At 37.5% G+C, this 20,775-nt stretch overlaps 1 protein-coding gene across 8 annotated transcripts in view; it reads left to right on the forward strand.

Moving 5' to 3' along the window:
* The window catches only part of AKAP9 (A-kinase anchoring protein 9), a 120,814-nt gene that overhangs the window by 16,883 nt on the left and 83,156 nt on the right, over nt 1-20,775 (forward strand). For all 8 annotated transcript variants that reach the window (XM_075082806.1, XM_075082808.1, XM_075082807.1 and 5 more), the window contains exons 3-4: nt 9,313-9,567; nt 17,360-17,404. In XM_075082806.1, the coding sequence (XP_074938907.1) occupies nt 9,313-9,567; nt 17,360-17,404 (300 nt within the window). The remainder of the gene's footprint in view (nt 1-9,312; nt 9,568-17,359; nt 17,405-20,775) is intronic.

The following is a 20,775-nucleotide window of genomic DNA, read 5'->3' on the forward strand; positions in this document are numbered from 1 at the left end:
TATATAAATCATGTATGTAGAAGTAGGTTAGTTAAGAGACCAGTTGGGCATTTTTTTTTTGTAGTTTGAGGCATTGTTTTTCCTGAATCAGTCAAGCATTGAAATGCACTTTGTGTACTCACGTCTGTTGTTGCAACCTGACTTGGGTGTATTTTCATACACTTAACTTTCATTCCTTGTCCAGAAAATAACTTAGCTGTTTCTAGGTCTGTTCCTATTTAAATTCTTGGGACATGGGAGAGCAGACCAGATCACAACCACACTAATTCTGAGTCTTTCCAGCTGACAGAGCCATCTGGAGGAGTTCATTCAAGTTCAGTGCCCTTGGTTATTAGCACTAACAACAGTACTCTAACTTGATAGAGACTGCTAAAAAGAGTGGCCCAATGTGCTGTTCCTTTCACTGTCCTGTGGTACTCTCCTCACTATCCTTCACAGTACTTCAGCTATAAATTTAAATTGTGGTGATCCCATTTTTTTTTTTCCAAAGTACTGTGAAGGAACGGCTGTCTCTGAAGCTGAAAGACTCTGAAGCTTGTATTTGGCTGGAGACCATAGCATTTCTACTTTGGAAATTTTCATAGCCCTATTGGCATCCTGTAATACTCATGAGCCACTTAAATTCTGTAAGGGGAGACATTCTAAGGTCTTGCACATGTTATTTGGGAAAATCTGACTGAGAATGCACCGTGAAAATAAGTAGATTGGAAATACCTCATTCCTGGGTGATTATTTTCTTGTTCATTCAGCCTAATGTTTCCCATTTAGTAAATTCAGTGTCTGTTGAATCGAACAAATAAACTAAATCTCCATTTGCCTCAGCAGATAAGCAGATTGAGACTTGCAAAGAACATTAATGATTTACTTACAGTTTGGATGTTCAGCTATGTGACATAATATGTTGAAAATATTCGCAGGTTGCTTGTTCAGTTATTTTCTTTCTGTAGGTTTTTATCTCAGGATTTGGAAAGAGTTGTGATACTCTCCTATTTGTTGATTAGCAGAATAGAATGATAGAATAGAATCAATAGACTTTACTAGTAATATTTCTATATATCCTCTGTATTTGATAATTTTCCAGTCATCTTGCTCTCAGTTCCTTTTCTTAGTACAGGTGTCAGGAATCTACAAGGTGTGGGCAGTACTGTAGATTTGCCTACACTTCAGGAGTTAGTGCTTTGGTAACACAACCCTCAGTGCTTAGACCCTTTGGGAATACAACAAAGTGACAAAGTGCCACTTTCTTTTCTAATACAGTTACCGGTTAGCCTATTCAACACCTCATTAGGGGGCAGGCTGTCAAGCTTTCTCAAAGCTTGGTGGCCTAACAACAAATGAGTTTTAAGCAGCCTAGGTGAGGCTTTACTGCCTAAATCTCAGTGTTGCTGTCTCCCAGCCTCTTTTCCTTATCCCTTTTGAGGGCCTCTTATCTGCTACTATGGTACTGAAAAATGTTACTGTGTATTGGCATCCTAAAACCTCACAGGTGAGAGAGATTACAGCAGATATTTTTTAATTTATCCAGGGGAAGGTAGAATAGATAGTAGATCTCCAGCTTCTGAACGATGTCAAAATTTCAAATTCAGGTTGGACATTTTGGTCTGTCCCTGGTGGGTCAAGACTTCATGAGATGTATATGTGCTTTATAGATGATCAAAACAAATCCCACCCCAGGGCCCTGCTTTTTGTCCTTTGTGTGTCGGTGAAAGCCTTTTTAGCAATGATTGCTCACCTGTGGTCAAGTGACCTAGCCTTACTAGGGCGGGTGATTCCTAAATTAATCCTTCACCTTTTAAGACAAGTTATCAGTCTGTCTTAGTCTAAATATTTTGGTTTGACTTTTACTCTCAGTAATCATATAGAAATTATACCTTATTGTCATTCAGTGATGAGGATTAGGAGCAATATAATTGGAAAGGCCTGAGCCTTTCAATCAGTGGACTCTTTATCATCTTCTGTGAGTTTCATGATGCACTTGAGTGTCATCTTGCCCTTGCTGCCACAGTCTCTCTGATTCTGGGTTATACCATCGTTATAACTTGTACAATACAGTTTGCTACAATGCGTGTTATACATTCAGATACAGTTTAGAGCAGACTCTTCAGCATTCACTCTGTATGCAAAATAAATACCTCTTTCTCAGCCAAGTTTGTGGCTTTTGTGTTGGTGGCAAGTCCCAAGCAACACCTGACAAAGAATACTATTTCGCTCTTGCCTACCCTCCCTGTGCTTAGTTGCAGATACTGCTCCTGTGAAAAATTTCACTCTGCTAGATTAGAAGTTCAAGATGTGCTTTCTGCTGTTACATGCAACATTTACATTGAAGCACTGAAGTTATGAGTTGTTTCTTAGGCTCACTGGGCCTTTTTCCACTGTATTGTGAGACCAGAGTCTCAAATAACAAATGGTGGTATTGCTATCAAAATCTGTTTTACAAGCGGGATTGTGTAGGGACTTTTCAGTCATGCAATAAGTAGTTAATCACAAAACTGATATACAGATGGTTGGATTCATATCTTAGTCATTTACTATGGTGGGCATTGAGAGTAATTTCAAAGAGGTTTCTCATGGTGTCTCTTCATGACTGCCAGGGCATGCTGCTCGCTCATGTTCAGGTTGCTGTCCACCAGGACTCTCAGGACCTCTTTAGCAGAGCTGTACACCAGGCCAGGCAGTCCCAGCTGTTACTGCTGTGTGGGATAATTCCATCCCAGGTGCAGGACTTGATATTTATCTTTGTTAAATCTCATGCAGTTCATGTTGGCTTAGTCTTCCAGCATGTTGAGGTCTGTCTGTGTGGTGGTTCTTCATTCTGGTGTATTTGGCTTTCCTCCAGTTTGATGTCATCAATGAGCTTGGTTAAGGTGCATTCAATTTCATCACCCAGATTATCTATAGAGATACTGAACATTATAGGACTGCTAATTTGACTTTGAGCCATTAACCATAGCTCTGAGCTACAGACAAGAAGGTTCAGAAATCCTTGTCGTCTTACATTGACTGAGTGATCTAAAGATGACCTGGTCCAGTCCAGAACATTTCTCCATGGATACCAGACTGTTCGAGAACTTCTGACAAAGAGCTAATCCCCTTCAGCTACACATGTCCTACTCACAGAAGTTTAAGCAGTATCTGGAACATCTTTTGAAATTAAAGTAGTTGAGAAATGCAACCAAATGCAGACCTCCATTCATGCTTTTACTGTACAGTGCAGAAATGGCAAAGAATAATTACTTGCCTGTAGCAGCTCCTCTGAGGTTCCTTTTTGTCAGTCCGTAGGTTCACAACTCATCTTTCTATGCTGCTTCTTTAAATGTGACTTAAAAGACAGAGATTTTGTACTTAAGAGAAATCATAGAATCATTAAGGTTGGAAAATACCTCTAGGATCACCAAGTCCAATTTTCAGCCCAACCCTACCATGTGTCCTAAACCGTGCCCCCAGGTGCCACGTCTACACGATTTTTGAACACCTCCAGGGACGGCAACTCCACCACCTTTCTGGGCAGCCTGTTCCAATGCCTGAACATTTCAGCGAAGAAATTTTCCTAATATCCAATCTAAACCTCCCCTGGGGCAACCTGAGGCCATTTCTTCTCATCCTATTGGTTGTTACTTGGGAGAAGAGACCAACACCCACCTCACTACAACCTCCTTTCAGGTAGTTGTAGAGCATTACAAGGTCTCCCCTCAGCCTCCTCTTCTGCAGGCTAAACAAACCCAGTTCCCTCAGCTGCTCCTCATAAGACTTGCTCTCCAGACCCTTCACCAGTTTCATTGTCCTTCTCTGGACACACTCCAGCAACTCAATGTCCCTCTTGTAGTGAGGGGCCCAAAAGTGAACCCAGTATTCAATGTGCGGCCTCACCAGTGCCGAGTACAGGGGCACAATCACTTCCCTACTCCTTCTGGCCACACTATTCCTGATACAAGAACTGTGAAATATGAACAGACTCTGCTCTTTCTTTAAGAGGTGCCTATGCAGCACTGATTTGAGACATAAGCTTTTGATGCTAGTAAGTTAAAAATTGAAGCTAATAATGTTTGTGTACAGGTACATGAAATATAACTGTACAAATCTACGTGTACAGGGTATGCTACCTATAAACTTTTTCTCTTAGCAATTAGAACAATAGAGTAATTTAAAAAATAATACAGCAAATACTGTTGATCTTATAACAGCCTTCTTCAGAGGCACTGAGCAGTTTCAATTCCTGTTTGCTATAGTACCTCTGAAAATGAGACTAGCCATTGTCTGAGAATATTAAGAAATAATAAGTAATCACAAGGCAGCATCCAGTTTTAAATGAAGCTTAATGTGTTTGTTAGAAAAAGTTTTATGCATGTGAAATAAAAATATAGCTATTGATGCTTTATAAATAACTTAATTTTAATGGATTTTATTTTTAGTATTTTCTTGTGCTGATATATGGGCAGTGATCAAGTGGTGTGGCTTTTGCTCAGATATTTTATATATATTTTTTTTAAATGCGTAAGAGGAGATTAAGTTTTGTGTTCTGTTGGAGCCAAATTTTATTTTAACATGCACTTCTACCCTAGAAATAGTTCAGTCAGGCCATATTTGAAATTAATCAATAAACAGCATATCCCAACAATCTAGATTGCTGGCACAATTTCTGAGGGCCAGAATGTGCTGAAGATTGCTGAATAAATAAATGATGTTGCTGTTGTAATTATAGCAGTACATTAACTATTAAAATTGACATGGTTCACACAAGTAATCCCCACAGCACTGCAGGTTAGTTCCCTTCTGTCTCAAGACTATTTAGTTCCTAATAGCAGTTGATTCTCCACCAATTATCTGACCTTCTGCCACTTGGAGGATATCAGCATCTAAAAGCTAAGGTAATGTTGTACCAGGTGTCTGTAATTGTGCTGCAGTCTGATATGGGGTTGATGCTAGTATGTTATTCTGGGATTCATAAGTAGAAAGAAGTTACAATAAGAACCAGGTAAATATATATATCCTCTAAATATCTAAGTTCTTCTATTTAATTGTTATTTTACTGTGGGAAATGATCTTGAAAATATACCCATTACTCACCTGCATGCCGCCCTATTGTAGTCCTGTGACTTTTACTAAGTGTTTTTCTGTTTATAAGAGGGAACATGTCTTGTGCCTCCAAGGAATTTGGTGCTAGCATCCAATCTCTTCCCATTTTCCAAACTGATGAGAAGCTGAGCAGCTGTGGTAAATGGCAGTTCTGGAAATAAACGTGATTCTTCCTGGACAATTTTATTGTAGGTTGTTATGCATTAAAAGGAAAGAAACATAGTTGCATTTTCAGAGTTTAGCTTAAAACTTCAATTCATTTATCACCATTAAGAATTTAATGGTACACTGGATATTTGGTAGAAATAATTCAGAAGATGAACATGGACACTGTAATACAATTTTTTAAAATTGCTGTGAAGTAGATATGTCTGTTTCCAAGAGGATTGCTTTTTTGCCTAGAAGTAGGACTTCTGGAAATTGCAAGTTTTTAATTATTATAGATGCAAAAGCTGAGAGTGAAGGATAAGGAGCAAAATCAGCTGTTACTCACTACTGGAAAGCACTGATGGAATTTTTAACAGGATTCAGTACTGCTTGGAAGATCCAAGGTCTTACCAGCATGATGAGAGAAGCTGGAGGCAATGTGCTGGCAGATAATGAAAGACAACTTGCTCTAGATCGGTTTTCAGGTGCTCTAAAACCTATGGTAAAGTTGCACCATGGCTGACAATGTTCCTGATGCCTTCCCAGGGTAAGGTACTCCTTCTCTATCACTCCTCGAAGGCAGACCAATGCAGAGAGCCTGTTCTGAGTGTCCTTCAGCTTGTGGTTTTGGATCCTTCCTCCTCCCTGAGTATCTCCTGTATTTACATCTTTTGCTCTTGCTTGCAACTTTTGTAACTCGACAGAGACTTGACGTTGAATTGTTTCAAACTGCAGATTCAGAGCTGGCAGAAGTGGTGTTAAGTTCTCCACATAATTCATTTTGGCATTATCAAGCTGATATGCCTGGAAGCAGGGTAAAGGAATGTATAGTTGTATCAGCTTGTGTTTGTTTCACATTTTGTTTACACTGGAAACTCTGAATCTGAAAGTGTTTTCCTGTTTTAATTAAAGTTTTCATTCTACAGAATTTGTTTTCCTTAGTTCCCATGAGTGCTTGTGGGCTTTTTCCTGCTTGTCATTGAAATGTAGATAGATCCTTGACTCTAGTTCCTGAGTCACATTTTCTGAAGGTTTTAGGTATCTGTCGTGGTTTAGCGGCAGCTCAGCCCCACACAGTCGCTCGCTCACTCCCCCACCGGTAGATGGGGGAGAGAATCAGAAGGGTAACGCTCGTGGGTTGGGATAAGAACAGTTTAATAATGAAAATTAAAAGAAACAACAGTAGAAATGCAATGTGAAGGAGAACAACGAGAGGCGCAAAGCCCCGGGGGAGGGGGGAAGGGAGGGGAGGGGAGAGGGGGAACGAACCGCCGGAACAAACCGCACGCGCCGCAGCCGCTCGCCGCCCGCCGACCCGGCGCCGCGCCGCCCCCGCGCTGCCACTGCCCCCCCTCAATATACTGGTCATGGTGTCACATGGTATGGAATGAACCTGCCATTGGCCAGTCGGGGTCAGCCGCCCCCACCATGGCCCTGCCCCTCCCAGCCCCCCCTGCCACGCCACGCGGCAGAGCGCGGGAAGCTGGAAAGGTAGCTGACCCCCACAGTGAGGAGAATTAACCCCTTCTCAGCCAAAACCAGCACAGTATCTGAGACTCCCCTGGGTTGGTATGAGCATTGCAGAGTGTATTTTTTCAGCAGTAGCTTTTTGTTGTACTACACGTCTCATTTCTAGTTTTTAAAAATTTGATTAAAAATGTGGATTTGAAGCCATGTTGCATTAGTAGCTGAACAGTTTTGTGTATATGTGAATGTGCAGAGTAAAAAGTGCCATGATTTGTGCGTGCATCCATCACTAATAGTGTAGTTATTTCCAAAATACTGGATGTTCATACAGAAATGGTCAGTTGAGAACTTGTGTAATACAAAAATATAACAATTTAATATGCACATGTATTTAGCTTTCATATGTGCCCATCTTCATCAACATTTCAACAGAAAAAAATAAGGTGTGCTTGTAACTGCCATGGTGGAATTTAATCTGTTAATTCTGAAGAAGTGAAAGTCAACAACTTAATTTTGAAAGGAGAGAAATCTGGCATACCCAGATGCCTCAGCTAAAATATGCAAAATACTTGAGGAGAGACACAGAGTAATTCACTTACCCTTGAGCTACATGTCTAATTTTGTAGATAAATAAAGACTGTAAAGCTGCTTTAAAAAAGCCAACTTAACTTTCCATTACAGAAGGTTTCAATCAAGTTGGGGAAGAGTGTTCTTGACCAGTGGCACTACAAGTCTCTTATTATTTAAAAATAAAAAGTAAAAAAAGCAAAATCTCTCAGTAGTTATACTTGAAGTCACGTTGTCTGCTTTATGTCATTGTGGCATCTGGACAAATTCTGCTTGTCTTTTGGTTAAATTAAAAACTATTTTGGTGAGGTACGTTTACAGTTTTAGGAGAATGTAGTAATGTCGTAAGCCGACAACTGGATCCTTCATCCCTCCCATTTTTGAGAAGCTAAATCTATGCTTTTTTTTTTTCCTTCCTAAACTTCGAAGTCAGGAGGAGACTATCCTTTCTTTTCCTGTTCAGAATTTGTGGAGTTTATAAGCTTTGATTTTATTTATTTTTTTTTAATGAAATAGTGAAAGCTGCATATTTAAAAAATGGAAAAAAGATCATGGAGTTGATCCAATTAGAGATGTAGTAGGGAGGAAGTAAGTATTCAATACGTAGGTGAGCATATTTGGCTCAGCAAATCTTTAGGTCCTCCTCCTGTAAGCAGAGCAGGAGCCTTATGCCACACTGTCAGTCATCCTAAGAATGGAGAGGAGGCTGAAGAAACCCACAAAGAAATACAAATAAAGGGACATAAGCATAAACTAGCCAGAAGCTGGAACTGATCTGTCAGTGATGCATTTATTTAGATTGGGGCTGCTCAGCTATCTTGGGGCCAGATGAGAACTAGAGAGCACTTCAAATGACGGCTCGCACTGTAACCAAACAGTGACTGAGAAAGGAGGTCCGTGTGTCCTGCTTGATTTGGGTGTTGCTGAAGAGGTTGGATGGAAGCCTGGCTTTCTCGATTGGTGAATATCATGAGCAAACATGCTATCTTTTCTGTAGCTTTTTCTTAAAATTGCAACAGATTTATAAAAAATCCATGATATTTGGGTATTAGTTGATGTAAAAAGTATGTAAAGCTTTAGGGTCTGTATTTGCATGCTTTATATTTACATTGGAGCTACATTTATAAAACACATTGTAGCACTTAATTAAGGTTGGACTCTTCAATTGGAAAATAATTATTTTAGTTTCCAGATTTGATTAGTAGGATCTGTTTAATATTGGAATTTATCTGGTAAAATCTGTCGTGCTTGTTTTTCTTATTTGATCAGAAATTCTGTTCTTAAGAAAAAAGTATTTTAAATGGATTTTCTTGTGTAAACCACTATGAAGTGATTAAAAGTGATAAGCCCTTCAAAAGGCAGTGTCTTACAGTATTTGAATAGCTTACATACTAATTGGTTTTTCAACTGTGTGCCTGGCTCACCTGTGACTTTTTGTTCATCAGCATGTTTTGCTACAAGGTAGTGTATCTTGTAATTTGCTCACTGTTTGTATTTAGGCTATTCCCTCATTATGGGTTTTCCTTTTTTTAATGATGTTTTCAGTGACTTGATCTGCTTTTTGAGCTCTAACAAACTTTTCATAAAACTTTATGAGATACTTGGTGGAAGAAGGGTTTGCTTTTACCTGTTCCTGGCATAAAAATTAAAAGTAATTTCTGTAAATTGATTTTGAGGAATTTTATTACTATAAAATTGAAAAATGAGATCCAAGGTTATCTCATTGCATTTGTCCTTTATAATGACATTTGTACCTTTACCTTTGAATGTTTTGATTTCTAGGTATCAGTCTTTGGAATGGTAACTTGCTAGTATGAAGCCAAAAAGGATTTAATTGATGGGTTGTTGTTTTACATTTAAGAATTTTTTAAAGCAGACTCTGTAAATGGAAAAATAATCTGAATGTGTCTCAGATACGCGGCATTAACTTCCAACTTGTTTTCAGTAGTGATTAGTTTGAAGCTTTATGTAGAAGAGCTGGTAAGCCTTTATAGAGGATATCATTAGTAATAAAGAGGAAAACTTTCACCTTTAACAAGATTTTTGTCTCCTATACAGCTTGCCCAATTTAGGCAGCGGAAGGCACAAACTGATGGTCAGAATGGATCAAAGAAACAGAAAAAGAAGAAGAAAGCAGCAAACATCAAAGATGAAGAATCAATACAAGATGGGATTGATGCTGATCGATCTCGAGGTGATGAAACATCCACATGCAGCAGCCGAAGGGGAGCGGCTGCTACTGCTGACTTTGCGATTATCAGGACATTGCATAGTGGAGAAATTATCAAACACAACCAGACTTACACCATCGAGGTAAGTTTGTCTCAGGCTGTAACCAGTTACTTTAGAGGCGGGGCAAAATAGTCCATTAATTTTGAGAGTGGGAATAGAGAAATTATATGAGATTTTGGAAATTATTTCCTTGCCTCCTTTCTTTGTCCTTAATAGGTCCAGAGAAGGTGCTTTCTACCTGCCTGCTGGCATCATGTTTTCTGTGGTAGTCAGTATACAGTAGATTATGGAAAGTTTGTTGGTGCTGCTGTATTCCCCCCAAATGGGCAAAAATTGGTTTTGTTTTATTGCTTCATTTTATTCATTTTGCTTTATTAAAAGTTTACAAATTGCAATGGATTTTTGATCACTGCAGCTATAGCTAAGGCAAAATGCAAAACTAAACATCTTTCCTGTATCCATAATGTAATTTGAGTCTTTCTGGTTAATGAGGGGGAGGAATGAATTTAGGAAACACTACTTAGAACTGACGGCTTAAGAGACTGATAAACAGATACTCTGCTTTTACTACTTAATGAAATATAATCCTGATTACTAGTGGCTGAAAGTACGTGCTCCAGGAAGGTTGTAAGATGCCCTGGGTGATATAAACTGGCAGTCCAGTTCAGTCCTGAGCGCACATGAATCCACATGATGTAATACGTTGTTCCAGATATGAGGGACAAGAGATGCTGATGTTATTTACAGAATAACTTACTCCATTCATGATAGCAGTGCCTCTAAAAGGATGAGTGGCATTCTGAATAAGCAGCTCAATGCAGATTCCCAGCCCTGTGCACGTGAATGCAGTCTTTTCTGAGCGATGTAGTAGAGATGAATGCTCTGCATTTTGACTTCTCAGTCCTATGCTAGGATAGACCATTTGTAACTATTTTGGATCCATTATCACATTTCCAGCAGCTGAGAAATGACGCTTTTCTAAAATCTCGTGCATTTGTGCTATATATAAAATATATATTAATGTACAATATATATATTTAAAATATGTTGTGGAGTACATCATGATTGCATGTTACAGATGGACTCTGCTCATGTACTTACTCTCAGTCAGGGTAAATATCTTCACTATAATTGGAGAAGCAGGGTAAAGTACAGAATCGAACAATTTAGGTTGGAAGGGACCTCCGAGGTCATCTGGTTCAATCTTGGCCTCAAAGCAGGTCTAATTAGATCAGGTTGGTCCTAGTAGCCTAGGTTGGCCTCTGAATGCTAAGAGTAAGAGTACAAGACATGGATGATTTAAAAAAAATGGGAAAATATCTTCGCTGCAGTTGCTAAAGATTGCACACATAGATATCTTATTGAGATTGGGTGTGATTTTTCTAGGGTCTGCCTTATTCCCAAAGCTCATGTATAAATAAGAAAATATAGAGATGTATAGGGTTTTGTGGTTTGCTGGAGGGTGGGCTTGGTGGGTTAGGGTTTTTTTGGTGTAGCTTTAAAAGAGTAAGCATGGTGATTAGTGTGTGTTTGTAATTTGACTCTCCTGAATTACTCATGTCTTAGTGACTTCTATAACAGTATTCACTTCCACCAAAAAAAAAAAAAGGTGCTCCCAGTTGGGAGAGCATTTTTCTCTGTTACATGCTGCCTGTGGCCTGCTCATTCATGTTAAATAAGTAATTGGTATTTTGGAGTTGGAAGATGATGGCTAAAGTCTCTATCTATGCAGTATTAATAGAAGAGGAAAAATTCTGGAACAGTTTCAGTGAATCTCATAACTTACTGTTTTTTAGCCTCATAAGTGCAATGGTTTGGACAGAGAGCCTGTATTACAGTAATTGGATTAGAGCTTTCTTAGTTGAAATGGCAGCCAATGTAATAGGCGGTTTCAGGCTAATCTCTGCAATGGAGAATTACAGACAGCTGCTTTGAGCTGCTTGCTTTTTCACCCAACGTGAAATCTTTATAGGCTGCTGTGGCAGGAAAGTAAGGCAAGACTACTGGGGGCATTATGCAGGATTGTTTTCTAGCTGAATTTTGATTCCACTTACTTACTTAATCTTCTACTGGAATTCATACTTAGAATTGTTCTATCTGTACCACAAAATAGACTCAAAACATCTGACTATACTGCCTGTCTATCTAAAAATCCTGACTGGGATCTCTTGTGGTAGTTTTGTGGATAGAAGTCTGTCTCCCTGCAGTTTTTCTGGTATGATTTTTTTAGTCCCCAGTGGAATTAGCATGTCCAAATAAAAATAACGAAGAGTTCTCTTACTCAGTATGAATAACAGAAAGTGAAATAGAGGCACTCCTTTGGGACCTCATGCTCCATCTGAAGTTAGAGGAGTTCCTTTTCAGAGAGGGCAGAAGTCTGTTTAGAGGAATAAAAGGTGTTTTTTTACAGTCATCCCTTTCCCTTTTTTCCCCTCTGTCTTCCTACAAGTGGGTTCCTCCATCCCCCTGTCATCCCTCAAGTTACAGAAACTAATTGGAAGAACTATCATTCTTTTGTACTGTCCTTCTTAATTCCATTTTACCTTCTGTCTGAACTTACTTGTAATTTCTATAAAGTCTTCCATCCTGTGTCAGAGGAACAGTTTATTTACAAGATTAATTAGAGAAATGCCAATTGGTATTTCTTGTTTAAGCCTCTGGGTCTTAAACTGTTTCATGTTAAATGATTTTTGTCTTGGTCTCACAAGGAGAATATGTTGAATTTCTAGTTGCCTTTAGTTTTTGTCTTTATTTGGTTCTACCCTGATGCCTTTTGGTCTTGACATCCATAGTGTCCTTTTCCATATAGAAGTAAAAATAATCTAGAAGGTGCAGCCCAGGAAATAAATTGGCTCAATGAAACTCTTGGTTTTAGGCTTGCTCCTTTTTGTGACTTCCTGCAGTTAAAAATGGAAGAAAGTGAAAGCCACTTCTAGGGTAAATAATTGCTGAGATCACCTTCCCTGAGAAGTCTTGAAACAATGCATCAGAGCAAACTGCTTTGCAAGAATGTACTAATGCCAGGAAAGCAAAAGAAATTAACCTGTGGCACAGTTAAAATTGTCCTTGAGTCACCTGAGCCGTAAAAGCTATTATACAAAGCTTCTTAGAAAAGAAAAGTTCAAAGTTCTGTGATGAAGAATGCCTGCTAATTGACTAAGGTTGGATTAGTAATTCGTCTTTTGTTTTTCACAGGACAAATCCATTTGGTAATAGTTTTAGAATAGCTTAACTCAAGTAGGTGGTAAAGTTTATAGCTCCATGTTCATTGTTTCATTTCTGTAACTTACTCCAGTTGTTAGTGCCTGAGACTTGACAGGCACAGAACAGAAACAGAGTAAGGAGGAGACACTGGGTAGGATTCTTGAGAAGAACTAAGGAAGAAAAGTGACAGAAATATGGAAACATAAGCAATATGAAGAAACAGAGATGATGCCTCAGTGAGAGAGGTGTAGGTGGTGAATGTGGGTACAGCATTCCTATGATAGAAGCATGGAAGCAAAGAGCAACCAAAGGCTTTGACTAGAGAAGAGATATTCTGGGATGTACAATGAGACAGGGGATTTGAAAAAAATGATGGATAAATAAAATATAGTAAAAATTAGCCCAGTCACTTCAGATAATCTAGCATCCCCTGAAAAATGTATTGAAATTGGAGAATGAAGATAAACAAATGTTTGGAAATGGTCTGTCCAATAGTAAAGTCAATGCCATGAGAGAAGATAATAGATTCTCATCTGGTTCTGACTGAATGCAGTCGTCTTTCCATTCACTGTCTGGCCAAACAGCTGCTGGGATTATCTTGTCAATTTTCTTTGATGCATAAGACAACCTCTGGTATGATGCCTTCCTTTCTCTCTGTAAATACTGATATATAATGGATTTACTTACATGGAAATTACCTCTATTGAAGAATGTTCTTTGCAGATTTACAGAGTATTTCATTTTAGATTAAATATTTATATATATTAATATATATAAAATAGAAACATAATTAAATGCTTAGGTTACTTCTCTGTTGATGATGTTTTCTGATACAGGAAATCTATACACCTAGGAGTGGGGTACCTCGCTGCAGATTATATTCAGATTTGGCAGTGGTTTATCTCCAGTAAGATGTACTCTATTTAAATCTGATTGCAGTCAATTGGTTTGGGTTATAAATTACCAGGGAATACATTCCTTTGAATAGAATGGTTTTTAGATTAGGAATTAAGAAAAGCATGATGAGGCAATATATAAGAATAGGACTTCATATTCTGGATGTTCTACAAATATTGAAGACCCATAAAGTTCAGAATGACCTCAAGAGAGGGTTTCATGACTGGGATTTTCAGATTATATTCTCTTTGCCTACCTTCCTAGTTGCAGTCCTCCTAATTAGTCTTCCTCAGGTTGTGATTATCTGTGGATCACTAGTGACCCATATGAAAATGGCCAAACTAAAATAAACCTGTTTTCGCTTCTACCACTGGCTAATACACATTCAAGAATGAATCCAGAATTTTATAGTTATATTTTTGTAACACACTATACTGAGATCATAAAAAAGTGAATGATTTACTTCAGGTAGAATTCTGTTCCATGAATACTCAGTCTTGGTTCTCACCCTTTAATACTCTCATCCATTGCAGTTGGAGTAGTTTAGTACTGGATGTCCATTTTTGCAGAGTGTTTTATTGTCACCTATTAAATTTTTCTAAAGAAACATAAAAATCACTATTCAGTTCTCATGGCCAATTTCATATGAGTTCTTTTGTGAATCCTGTGGTAATGTTGGGCATCCAGTGCCAAAGAGCTTGACTTCTGAGCAATGCTTAACTGCACACAGAAACAAGTTACTCCAAAATGGACCTCCTGTGTTCCACAGGTGTATTACTGCCTTTTTTTGTATCCTCTTGCAGTATTTCCCCTGAAGAATATATACAGATTAAAGTGTTTTTAATTTTCTGAATACTTAAGTGTTCTTGTTAAGGGTACTACCTGCAGAGTTGATGGAGACGGTTGCCTGTAAAGAGTCTTTGAGATGTCTGTTCAATGTATTTTAACTATCAGCCACATTGTCAGTGAAGAAAATATCAAATAAAGAATTAAAATAACTTGCCAGAAGAGAATAGCAGTTTGTAGCAAGAAAATGCTGTGGAACATAAGTGGTAGAATACGTGCAAACTAACAGCCTGAAGTTCGAGGGTAACAGAAGCCTGTTTCAAATTCCATAAAGTATTGAGGGGACCGAGGAATATCTTTGTTGGCATTATCCTGTCAAAAGATGTTGTGTTGCTAGCAGTGTGTGTATATATGAATTATTTTTGAAGTATTTCCTTTTAAAATGGACCCCTGTGGTTCAGACAGATGAGCTGTGTAAAGCCTAATTACTTCTACTGACTGAAGAAGAATGAAAGCACACAGAATGGATGGCTTGATAATGGAAGGAACTGGATTTTGAAATAAGGTTGATCAGGTCTTAGGAAGAGAACATAGCTGCTTGGAGGGCAAGATGAGTGCCCATAAAATGTTGACTGCTTGTAATGATGTTGTTTTTTTGCTGTTGGAATCAATAACAAGTCTTACAGTGTTGGAGTCTAATGTGTGAGTTCATAGTATTTAAGTCTTTTTAACTGACTTTTAGCAGGGTTTGGTGAACCCCTTAGCACAGAAAGCAGATCTATTTAACTTGAGTTCATTTGGCCATCTTTCTGTACTTACCTACAACAAATCTCTTGGCAAAAATACTTGGTCTTAACAGTCAAAAAACTACCTAGATGCAGGATTGAAGGAGATATTTTAGAAAGATTATTTGTGCTGCTAATGGATATTGCACACCTAAACGGATGGAGCACTATATGGTTTTTGATATTTTTTTTAAATTATTTTTTTACTTTAATTGGTATTCAGAAAGGACCAACAATATATTAATTTTTGAAAAATCTCATATCCAGCCAAATTACCATAAAAAATTAGATAATTATTTTCAGTAATTGCCTTCCTTTGAGAATTCATGTTTTCTCACTCTAGCCTAAGATTCAGTCTACAAGTTCTTTGCCTTTTACTCGGATTATCTCTTAGGTTTGAGCTTGTCCCAGGATCTAAATACTCAGTTATCTTTCTTATAAACAAAGAGCTGTTTCTATAATTCAAAAGCATTACAAGGAAAAACTGTGTAAGAAGTCAGACTGCTTCTCCTTGGGTTTTTTTTGCATGTTGGAAAATTGCCTATATTCCATGCACTATATAAAGAACTTCAAGAGTTGTTAGAATTATTAAATACATAAATTTATAGGAATGCTTCTGAGCTTCTGTAGGAATACTACTAATCTTCCTTTGTGAAGTCTTCTGAATTGGAACAAATAATGAAAAGTTGTAGGATGATATGGCCATATATTTGTTACCTGTATTATGAAAATAAATCACACTGTGGGTTTTCCCGATTTTATTACTTCCAGAGGACTTTGTCCTAGACCAAGGACATAGACTACAAACAATATGTAAAATTTGTGTGTGTATGCATGTATGTACAAATATACACGTAAGTATATATAATATGAATAACCATATCTATTTATATAAAAATTTAAATATCGTTAAGTACTAATTGTGTATTCCACAGCAGAAATGTTTTTGTCACCCTATAGTTTTAAAATTCAATTTTGTTTCAGTTTGTGGCTATTTTTAAGGTGTACCTCTTTCATTTTTCAAATCATATGCACTGTTTGAATTTTAGCTTCCACATTCATATTTAAAGTTAGTTTTGTGCACTCCGTCTATTAAATAATACCCTTTTTTGGTTAATTGCATTGTGGAGCTACATATTGGATTCAAAGTACATAGAATTGATGATGTTGGGATTGTAAAAACAGCAGAGCTCCAGCAGACCTGAGTGGCAGATTTCTTTTTAAAAAAATACAATACAAAACATGGTTGACAGTTCCAAATTTTACTTATGTCTACTGATGCAAAACTATGTTCCTTTGAAAATAAGCCTGACAGGATTCAATGTAAAATGGAGACTGATTTAATGTCAGGCTGGCTAATGTGTTAAGTGAATCTTGAAAAAGCCCTATTATGTACACTTCATCCTTGCTAAAGTAGTTTTAACTGAACGCTTTCTGAGTTCAAAAGGGTTCTTCCCTACTCCCCAATAGTGCATCTTATATAGATAAGTTGAACATTTTGCATATTTCTCTGCTAGCATCTTGATTTTCAAACCTGATATATTGTCTGTAGTTCATCAAGATAATCTGTATTTAATTCAAGTGTCTTCCGTAGCACATTTATGTTAGTTTGTTAAGGCTTTGTTCCGTTAATTGCTGTAATTCACTAGATCACAAGAGTTCAATCTTTGTCCTTGTTATTCCTGGCGACTTTTACGTTTCCTTTGTTTCCATGGATGCTGAAGGAGAATATGAGTGTTTGTTGTAAAAATCTAGTAAGCATCAAGAGTCTTGCATATATATGAAAATGACATTCTGTGTATGTTTATATTTTTAAGCCAGCAAAGTTCCTAATTAGGTAAAATTGATCTATCAGAGAAAAGTCCTTTTCCTGGTACTCCTTATTTCTTAACTAAAAAAAAAAAAAATTACACTTCCAAAATATTATTTTGTACCTATAGGTTGTATTTTCATTAGAAGACTTTGTCATGTAATTATAATGTTACCGTGATCATAGTTGAACAGCAAAGTAACTTTTTCTTTCTGAAAGCTGGGGTTTCAAGGAAGTAAAGGTTGCCTTTGATAAATATATATATTCTAACCAAATTCATGTATGCCTTAATATTTTCAAATACTCTCTACATTCTCAGCAACAGATGGAAATGTGTTGTTTGATATTTTTAGAGTGCCATAATTGTAAATATTTTAATATTTTATTTTAGCCAGAAAGTGAAATTTCCACCACAATAGAAGATTACAGTTCTGAGGTAAGGCTGAAGTAACGCTTTTTCCTAACTTTTCTTTCAACTTTTTCTTTTACATGTTTACTGCAATGCTGTGCATTGTTATTCAAAAAGAGAAGGAAAGAAAGAGCAGATGTGATGTTACAGACAAAGCTGTTACATGTCATTACTGGTGTAATTAATGTACCATTAAAGCAAGCATTATGTCATCTACATAACGGATGGCTACTATAATCGATAATGCAGTGGATATATGAACTGTTGTAACAATGTCATCATTACCATTATAGTAATGCTTCGTGTTGCCATTGGAGTTGTGGCTGTGCATAATTTCTACTAATTTTCTGTGGGAAACTATTTAACAAGTTGATTACATTTTAATGAGTTCCAAAGCAGCCGTTGCTCAGTGACTGGCTAGGCATCAGTCTGCTGGTGGGAGGTGGTGAGTGAGTGCCTCTGCATTGCTTGTTGTTTGGGCATTTCATTTTGTTTTCTTTTGCTTATTAAGTTGCCTTTATCTCAACCCATGAATTTTTCTTGCTTTTGCCCTTCTGATTCTCCTCCATCCTGCTGGTGGGGAAATCAGCAAGTGACTCTGTGGGGAGCTTAGCTGCTGGCCCGGGTCAGCCCACCACACTTTGGCATCTACTGCTCATCTCTGTCACATCGAAGGGTAGTAGCATATATGGAACTTTGGTCTTGCTAAATAAAACAGTTTTTTATGCTTGGAAGGAGTAAAATACCTCATGCATAAATGTGGGTCAAGAACATGCTTACAAGAAATAGCCATGGAATATCTGAGTACAGTAAATATCGTTTCCAGTTTAAAAAAATTAATTTTTCATGTCTTAATCCCTTTCTACAGTGGCAGTCTGGGTTTTGTTTTGCAGATCTCTGTGCTAAATGTTTCTGCAAAACACACCCCAGAATCTTAAGCTTGGCAACAAGTAAAGGGATGAAGTAATCAAATGAGTCTCCATTGCTGAAGTAAATTTGGTTTAGAATACTTTGTTCCTCTCTTGATTTAGCCTTTTGTAAAAGATGGTGACTACACCTTAGAATAACTATTTGTTCCATGCTGGTATTATAGCTGCTTATTATGAAGCCTAAGGGAATATACACGTCAGGCAACGTGTCCCTGACCTGTCGCACTACATGGTGCAGAAGAAGAATCATTACTGTAGTGTGCAGTGTAGCCATGTCGTGAAAACTGGAACAACTTTTCTTTCCCAACTTAAATGCTCGGTCTTCACTTGCATCTCCCAGCGTATTCTCTTGACCAACTGTGTGTCTGTTTTCTGTCCCCTAGGTTTTTGTAAATTTTCCCCTTGTCTGTAATAGTTCCTGTCAGTCTTTTCACCTTCCCTTGCCCATCCCCTTTTCCCCCTTCCTTGGTTTCTTAGCTCAGTCTTACAGCCTTTTCAGCCTGTTTCTATTCTTTTTCCTTCCTCAGTCATTCCAAAGCCCAGTTTCTTTCCCAGCATTTCCAACTTTATCCAAGCATTGTTTTTCCTTCTTCTAATATTTTTTTTTTCTCCCTCTCCCTTGAAAACCTCTTCCCCTTTATTCCCTCTTCTTATGTTGGAGTCCTCCTAAAGTTCAGGTCAACTTGTCCAAGATGAAAGCAGTAATTTTATTTTCCAACCTTTCTCATCAAATCCCAGTTACGGTTTCCTCCATAGATTTGGTCTCAGCCTTTTTAGTTCAGTTCTTCTCCCGTCCCTCTCTTCCCTAGTTTGACTCTTTCTCTCCCACATTTTCCTCCCAACCTTGTTTATAAGCACCCTCACTTTCTTCTGGTGAGTTGGGAGAAGGCACTTAGGAGTACAGAGAAGATGTTCCCTCACATTCATTATTGGCTACTTTCAAATACTGAACCATATGGACCCTTGGTGTGTTCAATTGTGATTGTTTTTATGGCACTTTTTTGTGATGCAAATTCAAAAAAGAAAAGAATGAGACCAGCACTTTTGGAATTGAAGATTCCAGCCCAGCTGCTGGGAAAAAAATCAGTTTAAAGATTTCGCATTTTGAATAGAGAAAATGTGGTGTATTTTGTCCAAGGAATTAATGTAGCAAAGATCAGAAGAATCTGAGTTTGCTTTTATGTATGGTAAGATGATAGAGCAGTATGTGCACACAGTTTGCTGTTGAGAGTGTAGCAAATACACTTTTGAACAACTGCCATGACCTCACTGCACCTTTTTAGAATATGCATCACTGTGGTATGTGGTTACTATTAAATGGAATATGCAGTATGTGAAGAATGAACGCATGAAAACAGTTGACAATGGCATTGATGTTTATGTACAGGTGAGACGTATTACGTATATAGTGAAGTACGACTAGGAAATTTTGATAACTTCTGAGATTGTAAGAAGCAGTTTGGAGACTGATTTCAAAAGCTCCATAAAACACACCTTTGCCCAAGGAGATGGAATACAGACAAGATCTGGCTTAATGCCTCATAATAATTGCAGATATGTTCTGTTTTTTAACGTTGTTAGTATCAGTTGAATTAAAAGCTCTCATTTTAAAATGAATTTTTACATCTAAACACTTAACTTTACCCTGCTTCATTCTTCAAAGATTTCTGTAGGTGCCCCCAGGGTACTTTAGGGAACAATTTTTCAGATACTGCAGACAATAGAATTACAGCCAGACTTCTTTCTGAATGTGCCTTTTAAAAAAAATTATTTCCTCAAAATGGCAGATTTCCTTAAAAATGCAATGACAGATGCATTTCTAGGCACTTCTTACTCTCGTTTCTGCAAAAAGGCATTTTACCTCCTTGAGAGTTATTTTCTAAAACATAAGTAGGCAACACAAAATTTGTGAATAGTAACATGATACTGGATCTGGTGAAGAACAAAGTCAGGTGGTGGGAGCTGCTATCTTAATAAGCTGTCTTTAATTCCAGTTCATTACAATTGGTTGGTATCTGCAGTGAGGAAACAACGTGTTTAGGAATGCATATGTTTCAGGAACTGACTGTTCAATTCGTTTTATGTCAGCTGTAATGTTCCTTTTATTATTACAAGCTCTTACTTACACTCATGGGCACCCTGTAAATAAAGTGATCTGAATCCTTTTCAGTTGAAGAAGATGAGAATAAGTTAAATTTTGTGTGTAACTGTGATTATGATGTTGTATGAAATCTTGAGCTTACCTTTTTTTTTCGTACATGACTTTTTGGAATGATAAGAGACCACACATTTGTAGAAACATAGGCCTGTTGGTCCATCTTTTCCTCCACTGTTTAAAACAACTGCAGTATTTTTAGTGTTTTTTGTCAGAAATTATGTTGAAATCAAGGCTGTCACGCTTCAAAGTGAAATAGGTAATAAATCATTTGTTTTGTTGTAGTTGGTAAAATGAGTCACATTATTTTAATT

Source organism: Phalacrocorax aristotelis, chromosome 2 (genome assembly GCF_949628215.1).
Source record: "Phalacrocorax aristotelis chromosome 2, bGulAri2.1, whole genome shotgun sequence".
Lineage (NCBI taxonomy): Eukaryota > Metazoa > Chordata > Aves > Suliformes > Phalacrocoracidae > Phalacrocorax > Phalacrocorax aristotelis.